Consider the following 10,732-nt stretch of genomic DNA (forward strand, 5'->3'; position numbering starts at 1 on the left):
TAAAGTTTTAATTTGTTGGATCAAAGCATTTAAAAAGTATATATTGATAAACTATTTCCATGTTTACCATCGATGTCACTAATCGACTATTCTTATGTCTATTGCTGATTTTTTTTTTAAAAAAAAAAAAAAAAATCTATTGCGGATTGACCATTAATCTGTCAATCAATGACAATTTTTCTTAAACTTATTGATAGGCTAATTTTTATGGCTATTAGTAACTCTTCCTACATATTTGATAAACTATATTTTATATCCATCATCACTAATAGAACATTTATATAGTTATCATTGATAATCCATTTTTAATCCTATCAATGACAGGTGCATCTATAACTAATACATATCTATTATGTAATAGCCTATATTTTCCACTACAACTATTATAACAAAAAATGCGAAAAACATAACCAAAACTAGATAAAAGAATTTTATTAACAACATAACACTATGGCTTGAGACTACAAGCTAAAATTCAATAACTAAACGTAAAGTACTTAACTAACGTCTGAAGAAGAAATAATTAGAAATCACTAAGACTAACAACTAGAACAATTATGACTATCAAAGATTCAACAAAAACCTATACTCCTAGGTCACGAGTTAGCTTCTTGTGTTATGCCATAAAGTTAATTCTTCATTCAATGTAAGATTTATCACTTGCACTTTCATTTGAAACACATTTTGGAAAAGAAAGATGAGTACAAAAATACTCAATAAACAACTTCCACATCAAGTTCATGATACATTTAAAGAAAAAAACATAAACATATTGAAACATGGAAGTTTAAACTTTCAAACAAACAATTTTTTCTTTTTTAGTTTTTTCAGCCAAAGTCTTGCCGTACTTTTAAATAGTTTTTAAACAAAACCTAAACATTCAAGTAAGCTTTCAGAACTTTAATAAACAGAACATCCATACATTTCTGAAATACAAATCTTTCATCCTTTCAAATACAAACTTTTAGTTGGTCAATGCTTTCAATCGAATAGAATTTTCCTTCAATCCATTCTTTTCAAATCAAACAACTTCCAGTCATTCAGAACTTTCAAATACAGAATAGGAAAGATGTATAATCGGTATAATCTAGTAGAAACGATCACCCATCCGTAACACCAGTTAGAACACATCGAATATCAATTGATTAGAACAACATAATTTGTCGATTAACAACCGACCAAAAACAACATAAATATTGTTTAGCAACCAATCATAATAAAAATTACTTAAGTGTGAGGCTATGTGAGTGCAATATACACATGAAACTTCATCCGAAGAATGTCAAACCACAAAATTGTGTCTTCTCACAAATAAGCCTTAGTCGGAATAGAAAATCTAAATTCCAAATTGGTTACAACAAATTACCATACAATCACCGGAACACAAAACTTGCATATCCGGATAGCCCAATCATATTAGTCATAAACATTTGAAACACAACATGTAGTTTCAAATACCAATTTCATTAGCAAAACTCATTAAATCAAATCATTCAAAACTTTCAAAACTTTTTAGAAGTAACCAAAACCAAAATCATAACACTTCCAATTCAAGACATTTTCAATCACCAAAACAGCCATATACTTTTATTTTATAAAATCAACTAGAAATATACAAAGTATTTCCCGTCAATTCTCAAATCACATAAAATATGCATTCTAAAAAGAAAATCATTTAAAGCATGCAAACAATTTCAAATGGTTCAAACGTACTTTCAAACATATTTCAAAATTCATCTAACCACAAAAATTCAAAATTTATATTTTGAAAAGGATATGGAAACTACTTGTCTCAATTGCCTACCCCATGATCTCACTCCAAAACAATAAATCCAAATGCTTGAATTTCAACTTTCTAAAAGCCTAAGCATATCTAAACTTACTAATTAGAAACCAACATCATGTCTTAACGGATCTAAAACTAATCTCATGATAACCTGTTTTATCTACCCTATTATTCTTCTCACTTTAAATAATTTTCTGCATGATGAATTTTGGAAAATAGGACTTTTGAGCCCAAAAAACAGCATTGAAAATCCTAGATTTAATCCTCTTAAAATCTTGAAAATGCATACAAAAGCAGTAGAGTTAATGCTCCACAGTTACCACTTAATTTTTCAATTCAACAACTTTTCAAATCCCTTAAAACATTCATAAATTAGGGAAAAATTAATTCTGAAATTTTTTTGTTTTCCATAAAAATTTCTACCAAGATTACAAAAATTTAATTGAAGAATTGACATTTCTAAACCCAAAAATCAAATTTATAAAACCCATTTAAACTGCTATAATATAGTGCAAAATAGCCTTTTTAAAGCAAAAGTAAGAACTAAAGTTAACATTTAATGTTGAAGTCATTTGCCAATTTAAATACTAAAACAGAATAATCCCTAAATTGCAAGAAATTTAAAGTTGTAAATTCTTGAAGAGCCCACACTTTTTCAACACTTTAAATCATGATTAAAAATCCTAGAAGAAGAAACTTTGATTAAGAAAAATACACGGTACCACAATGGAACTTTTTGAAGAAAAGATAAAAAAATTGTTCAATTCCAATTAACAAAAGAATTTATAACATTATTCCCTTCAGCAAAAACTTCAAGTTTTCTTTTTTCTTTTCTTTGGAGGAAAAATCCAACACTTCTTTTCCTTTTTTCTTTGTCGCTTTTTTAAAAGAGCTTTAAGTGGTCTTTGTAAAGAAATTAAACCATACATAAGAACCTTAAAGGTTTGTTTGTTTTTTTTTTTTTTTTTTTAATTTTAACTAAATAAATAAATAGAAAGATAGATATTTTTTTTTATCTTTTTATTTAATAAACCCTACGAGATAGAAAAAATCTTTTACATTAAAAGAAAAGATAAAATAATATATATATATATATACACATAGATATATATATAGAATTTTATACTAGTGATACATAATTAAACATTTGTAACTTATTGTTGGATTGGCAGGACTTAAAAATGTGTCATATTTATAAATAACTTTAAATCAAGCTAGATTTTCGTGTCCGATTATCTTATATTATATAATTGCTCCAATATTATAAGAACGTTAGAAGTTAAAAAAAAAAAAAAAAAAATCACTCACATAAAAATGTGTTACTTTCTTAGTAGAATGTTTTTATTTAAGGGTAAAAGTTAACCTTGTAACTTAGTGACAACCTAAACATGGCTATGCTCGACCAAAAGAATCCGGTATTGTCATACCTAAACGTATATAAAAATAAAAAACCATAAACTTTCTTGTTGATAATTTCCTAATCAAATCAATAACAAAATCATCTTTAAAAAAAAAATCACAGAATTTGTTGTTTCGTAAGGAGCATTTTCACTGTCCCGGCCAAACAAGACCTACCACCATCAGACCCCATTTGTTTGCTTAATCATTTGATTTGATTGGTTACTGACTGCCGGATGCCAAAAAGAATTATTATTGATTATGTTTGGCTAATTCGTTATTGTGCTAAAATTTATAATACAATCGATTCTTTTACTTTCAAGTGATGAAGAGATGAAACTGGTTTAAAAGCCCAAACTTGGGGCGTTCGAGAAGATGTTTCTCTTCGGGAGTAGCTTTAGAAGCAAAACCATTACCAGTGGGATGTGACGCCAGATCATGGACGTGGAAGGCTCCGAAACACAAGAACATTGATAAGAAATTAATTTGTAAAAGTAAATCAAGGAAAAAAAAAAAAGCAAAGAGGAATAAAATTTAAAAAATAGTTATCCAAAGCAATTTTTTCCTCAAAATTCTCCCATCCATCCCAGCCCCAAGTTTCACAATCGGCACAGACATCTCAATATCTAAACCTCAAAGTAGTATACTTCACGACTACCTCCAAAGAAAAAAAATTTGAAGAATCTGGCATACAATCACAGCTAGTTTCTTTCAACTTTTGCATTCCAAAACCGCAAATTGCAAAAGACTTGATTCTTCCCTCTAATTATCTCGCCTAGCACCAGACCTTCTACGAGGGGGGGCAGCAGCAGCCGCATCTTCCTTCTCTTCTCCTTCCTTCTCTCCGCTGCCACTTTGATCGCTGGAACTCTCTGCAGCTACTGCACTCTTCTCCTCTCTCTTTGCCTAAAACCAAATAAACAACGTAAATCCCCTAAACTCCATAAGCTAACCATCTAATCTGAAATATTATAAAGATAGTATATTTAACAGTTGACACCCACCGGTTGCTTCTTCCCTCCGAAGAGTAGCCTCAATAAGATAGTGAAGAAAACCACCACTATTGAGACTATGACGCCAATGGTGAGGTTTGGTTGTTTCTCGCCCTTTTCAATGACATCCTGCACACATACACATTCACACTCAGTATTAATTAGGGCATACTAAAAATAAACAAACCCAAATCATAAATGCAGAGAAAGACACGATATTTTGCTCCACTTACAATTATTTTTGACTTGTATTGACTTAGGAAGGAGATATCTGCAATCTTGTAGAGGACATTGAATACTTTCTTCTGCAGGATAGTGAGAAAAGCCAGGTATGAGTAAAGAAATTTTAGTGTTATCTATCAATGAGAGAACTAAAACTGTGATAGATCTACCTGGTATTCTGCGAGACCATCTGGTCCAGCTGCTTCCTCGGCCTTCTGTTTCTCTTTCTCAACTTCAAACTTTGGCTTCCATTTGGCATCACGGTATGAAGTTGCAATTTTCTCATCTTTGGCAATCAAAATGTCATCAAACAAGATACCATCTTGCATGGTCCAGATCTCAATTCCAATTGCAGCCACAGGATCGAAGTCTGGTTTTTCAATTTCGAAGTAGCTAGGGTTAGGGATTTGCCTAGGCTTCCAAATTCCCTTGTAGTTAGGATTGTCGATTTCTGGGGCATGCCACTTACCCTTGTATTCGGGATTCCTCTTCATTGGTTTCTTCCATTCACCACATCCAGGAGCTGTCTCACATTTTGGGTTGTCAATCTTTGGTGCCTCCCATTCACCATCCTCTTCATCATCCCAGTCTTCTGGCTTGGTGGCCTCAGGATCATCGATCTCATCAGGCTCATCATCTAGCCATCCTTCAGGCTTTTCAGCTTCCTCATCTACAATTTCCATTGGTGCATCCTCATCCCAGTCATCTGGCTTCACTGCATTGGGATCGGGAATTTTCGCTCTCTCGTCCCAATCCTCAGGTTTCTTGTCGTCTGGATCAGCAATTGTCTTGGCAGGAATTAGTGGAGGCTCAAAATCATCCTCAGAAAGGAAATTGGCCTTCTTCTTCTCACTCCCATCAATGAGAATGCGCACATCATTGCCAGATTCAAGAATGGCAGTGTAAACATGAGACAATTTGTCAGCTGGAACGGAAGGAGGATTCTTTAGATGATGCTCAACGTACTCCCCAGTCTTGGGATTCTTATGCTTCAAGATAAAGTGCACCTTGTTTGTAGCCCCGCACTTGTCAGGTCCAAACATGATAGAGTAAGGAGATTCATTATCGAACTCCTTAGCTTTCCATCCAGCATCTTGGGGCCGTAGGTACTTCAGATAGGCACCACCACATTCAAGCCCATTTTGAAGGCGAGTCTCAAACTGGAGGACCACAGTTCCGTCCTTGAGACTCACTGGCCCATCGAGCTCTTTTACAATGGCGTATTTCCTTGCCTTCTCACTTACTAGAAGTCCGTAATCAGCATGCCCCTCACTCTTAGAATGCTTCCAGACACCTATAGAACACAACAGAACAATACGTTACCTTAGCAACTCTCTCTAACCAACCCAGTGAGCAAGACTACATATCTATATATTCTCTTCTAATCCCTGTTGCACCATCTTATTCTTAATGCTACTAACTACTCAACATTTGGTTTTAGCTAAACAAAAGTGCTCGCAATAACTTAATGATGCGACTCCCCTCAACTATCTCATACAAAGTCAACCATGTAAATGGCTTGAAAGATATAATCATCCACTAAGATAAAATTATCAAAAACGTAAAACTGCTACACACGTTAATAATTGCGAAAGTCCATATTTTCTTCTCTTCATGTCATTGATCAAAATAATGGCTCATAACCCAGCCCTAATCACACAGAATGAAAGATGCATATTATCAAACGAAGAGAAATAGTAACATGGCGATATAAATGGAAAAAAAAACAAAATAAAAGAAGAAGCATTTCCACAATATCTATCAGGTAATTGAATAGCTGACACATTCACTCTGTTTCCTCCCTTCTTTTTTGACACGCAGATCAGACAATATACACATCCATCAAGAAACAATTCAGAATAAGCAACGATTACAAAGGATCGATGAATTTTCATAAAACACGAAGAGGAAAACGAACCTTGATAATCGTCCTTATCGGACACGATCCAGCGGCCTTCAAAACTCTCGTCGAAGGACTCGTAAAAGATCTGAAACTCCACAAAATCAGAAAGGTTTTAGACATTCAATTAGATCTTAATCTAAGCGAAATAAACAAGGAAATGAAAGCCAAAACAAGCAAAAACAGAATACCTCATCGTCCGATGCTCGTAGCTGAGCAAAAGAAAGGCAAAGAACAAGCAAAGCCGCAGCTAATCCTAAAGGAACCGTCTTCATCTTCTGGATCTCAAACCCTAAAACTCTGTTCAGCCCTACAAGATTAGATCCCGATCAAAACAGAGCTCTCTTAAAACATTTCAAGAGTCCGGCAAACTTCTCAGCCCCTTTACTAAAATTCCATATTAATAGATCTCGAAGCACTTTCATTGCGTTGTTTCAACCAATCAAATCTCGTGCCACGTGAAATGAGCCAATGGTTGTCCGCCACGTAGTCAACTTCCGCAACAGAGGAGACTTGTCTGGTTTACTAACTTACGTCGACTAAATGGGCTTTATTTCTTTGGGTTTCGCAATGAAGGCGGCCCATTTCTTCCCTTCAAGCTAGGTTGTCGTTCGGGATAAAACGACACCCCTAAAGCCTATACCTATACGGCTGTACCTGTACCTGCACCTGCACCAATGTCTACTACTTCTCGCTTTTTCTACTAGTGCTTTTGTAACACGTGTCGCTTTATTCCCACAAATAGTTTTTTTTTCCTCTCAAAATTTTAGTATTTGAATTTTGAGCTTGTCTATTTAATTTCTCAAAGAATCTCTACTACACTTTCAATTTTATCTCAAGATGATAATAATAAGAAGAAAAATGGTAATGGATAGAACATTAGGGTAAAGATTAGTAAATGTAGCACAGGATAAAAATATTACATATATCACAGTTTGACTGGTCAACTTAATAATTGTTTTTCTTTTTCCAAATTTGTCTTCATCGGTACAATCTTCTTCTTCTGTACACAACACCATAATATCTCTCTCTTTTCTCTCAAATCGACATCGTTTCCTCCTCCATTGGAGCATCGTCTTCCATAGTCTTTGGCTCTGAAGCAACATCTTTTCAAAGCGCTTGCTCCTCTTCCTTCCGTTGCAACCACACATTTGATTCCCTACAACATCCCACGGTTATTCAATGCCAATCTACGGTTATTCAATACCAATCCATCTAAAGAATTTCAAGATGATATGAAAGAACATAATCCACTCCATTGTATAGATGCGTTTTCTTATTTCTGTGCAATCTATCAATTTTCTCTTATTTTGAGACTTCAATCAAGATTATTATTTGGAATATGATAATTAATGGCTTTGTGTAATTTATAGATTAATGATTTGGTGGTTTTAATTAACTTTTTATGTCGTGAATAGTATTTCTGTTTAGTGAAAAATCTGAGGGCAGTGTGATTAAGTCAATGTTCAATTGTTTTGATTGTTGAACGACTTATCTAGTTTATTGCGTTTCATCGAGCTTTTTGTTCATTTATTTATGGGGCCAATTGCAGCCATGTCAAAAAAATTATTAAAATTAGGCTCATAGTCTTGATTATATGAATTTTCCAAAAATGGCAAAATAAATAAGTCCGGCCCAATTTCATTAATGGATTAATAAGAAAAAGTCCAAAATACCCCCCACGACTGAAAATCACTTCGCGCACCTAACTTCCTTAGCCTTCACAAAATATTAGGATTGCCACAAACCGATTCTTTCTTCTTCAATGGATTCTTTTTTTTATTTCTTCTTCATTCTTTTCTGATTTCTTTCTCTTCTGATTTTCATGCCTAGGGTCGTTGTTCTTACTTCAAGTCGCAAAGAAGAATGAGGTGTGATTTTTTAAGGAACTCTTATTCAAGAGAACCATCGAGTGGAAGTAAGATCGTTTTAAACCCAATATGAAAGAATAAGACATCTACAAATATACAACCATAGTTATGCAATTATAGAGAAAATTACAACATGTTTTCTTCTTAAAAACAAAAGGAATCGAGTATCATACCTTTGAAGAACTCTTCTTCAAGGATTCCCTTGATCTATACCAGTCCCGCATCCCAGCACACTCGATCTCGAGCACGAACGCAACGAACAACCAATGCAATTCACGAACTGTCTGATCCTTGAACCCAATCGAGTAAAACTTGATCCTCGACCCTCGAACAACAACACTCGACACTACCACTCGGTTACCTTGGTATTCTTGGTGTGAGAATCGAGGAGGTATAGGCTCTGTGTGGATTTGGTAGAAGGAAGGAGGAAGTAAACGATCGAGTAAGTGGGAGAAAGGCTTAGTCTATCGTATAAACACTGGGTACTCGATCGTCTAGTAAACTCACTCGTCGTTTACTCTCTCAAAAGGGCTATCGTATAACTCTCTCTTTTCACTCGATCAAAAGATGCACTTGATCTTGCACTTCACGCACGGTTAAAAGATTAACCAATCACCAATTATCACATAATTTTTTATTATAAATAAATATAATAACTAATTTATCATATTATATTTATAACCTATAGTTTTAATATCACATCATATGTAATATATAAACCATAGTTCTTTTCTCCTTTATTTAATATAAATCATATTTATATTAATTCCTCTAATTAATGTATCTAATACATCAAATCAATTATATTGCATATAATTGAATTAATTTAATTACATCATATATAATCAAATTCTCTCTTGTTAATTTGAACATTTCAAACTAACCCAAAAACTGATTCTCAAATTGAATCCATTGAGCTACCAAGGGAACCTTATGGACCTGTAGCTTGAAGCTCCAATGGTATGTGAATAACTGACTAAACTCTTTAATCACAAAATTCACTATCCGTTAACTGCTGGGCATTCCACTAAAGACTGATAGTTGCACTCTTCGCATTACAGATATATTTCTATGTCCATTGGATATAACCAATCAATAGTACGATAACCCTTCATAGACCGCTCATAAATACAGTTGGGCCAATCTACCATTTTGCCTCTATAGTTACATCTAACTCCTTAAGTACCACTGTATCCTCTAATGAACAACACATCATAGTCCTACTATGAGTGAACACTTCTCAGGCCATGACAAAGTGTGTGGTGCCACATTGTTCAAGCCCCGGAATCAACCCTTAAGGGAGCAATCTATCTACTTACTCCTGATTCGAGGAAGAGTGAATTTCGTCTTGTGTAGCTGAGTTTCCAGCTCCCCAATCAGACGAATCTCCAAAGTAGTAGGTTTGAGTTGGCAATCTAGCCACTCACACCTATGCAAATCAAAGGACCGCCCTTATAGGCAAGACTTCCCAACTTACTCAGGATGAAGGTCATGTTACCTATGGTCATTCTAGTGAAATGAAAGTCTTTGTGATGAACGACATTATATAACGAAACTAAACATTTCGTGGTCCAGTCTTATACAAACTCCTTTGTATAGGATACCCCCGGTCGCATGTCTCCACATGAATGATCAGGATCAGACCATCTGTAGCACTTTATAACACTTGTAACATCTACAAAGCGAGTTGTATCCCTAGTATCACCAGAATAAGGTTTTCCTTCTTCATCCAGATACTACAAACCATTTAGGTTATCACTTAAGGCTTGATCCACCTGTATGTCTCCACATACATGCTTAAGTTACAACGATAATCTGGGATTTTAGTTTATTGGTTTGTGGTTAATGCAAATAAAATATATCATATTTCATAGATAACAGTGAAAAAAATATCTTATATTATTACATCACAAATGTTTGTTCATACATGTGTTTACAAACTACAAGACCCTATGAGATTTAGGGCATCAACCCTAATAATCTCTCACTTGTCCTAAAGCTAATGGGGTGTACAAGATAAAAACAAGTACAAAACAATAAACTAGGGCACAAAAGCCCAGTACAAAATCTCCCACTTGCCCTAGTCCAGCCGTGGATGGTCTTGTAGACCCATGCTCTATAGGTGACCCTAAAAAACCATGAGAGCCTTTGTAAACGGCACAACAACGTTGTCTCCAAAGCGATTCTCAATACTATCATGTCCCTCGATGCACAATCTCGGCGGATGAGATGGTATTTTTGGCTCTATATGTTAATTCCGCGCTTGATCCTTGGCTCCCTGGAATTCGCCACAGCACCACTATTATCACAATAAAGGGTAATAGTCCTAGACATGTCTGGAACAACTTCCAGATCAGTCAGGAACTTCTTGAGCTAAACGGCTTGCTTAGCAGCTTCACAAGCTGTTACATACTCGACCTCCATCGTGGAGTCAACCATGCACCCTTGCTTAGTGCTTCACCATACTACAACTCCTCCATTAAGAGTGAACACTGATCCTGAAGTGGATTTTCGAGAATCCTTATTAGTCTAAAAATTAGAGTCTGTGTATCCAATAAGGATC

General features: G+C 34.8%; 1 protein-coding gene across 1 annotated transcript; it reads right to left on the minus strand.

Annotated features, from left to right (window-relative positions):
* Window positions 1-3,654: 3,654 nt before the first annotated feature.
* Window positions 3,655-6,688, minus strand: LOC120083054 (calnexin homolog). Its single transcript, XM_039038575.1, has 6 exons — window positions 6,490-6,688; window positions 6,317-6,386; window positions 4,569-5,692; window positions 4,410-4,481; window positions 4,189-4,305; window positions 3,655-4,090 (listed from the first exon to the last, which is right to left on the minus strand). The coding sequence occupies exons 1-6, from the start codon at window positions 6,571-6,573 to the stop codon at window positions 3,947-3,949; spliced, it is 1,611 nt and encodes a 536-aa protein (XP_038894503.1). The 5' UTR covers window positions 6,574-6,688; the 3' UTR covers window positions 3,655-3,946.
* Between the last annotated feature and the right edge of the window lie 4,044 nt (window positions 6,689-10,732).

The sequence above is a fragment of the Benincasa hispida genome, chromosome 8 (genome assembly GCF_009727055.1).
Source record: "Benincasa hispida cultivar B227 chromosome 8, ASM972705v1, whole genome shotgun sequence".
Lineage (NCBI taxonomy): Eukaryota > Viridiplantae > Streptophyta > Magnoliopsida > Cucurbitales > Cucurbitaceae > Benincasa > Benincasa hispida.

Coding starts and splice junctions, on each gene's coding strand:
- LOC120083054 (XM_039038575.1), bottom strand. CDS start 6,573: ATGAAGACGGTTCCTTTAGGATTAGCTGCGGCTTTGCTTGTTCTTTGC. Junction 5,693..6,316: donor CGATAAGGACGATTATCAAG/GTTCGTTTTCCT, acceptor TGTGTTCTATAG/GTGTCTGGAAGCATTCTAAG. Junction 4,306..4,409: donor AATACAAGTCAAAAATAATT/GTAAGTGGAGCA, acceptor GTATGTGTGCAG/GATGTCATTGAAAAGGGCGA.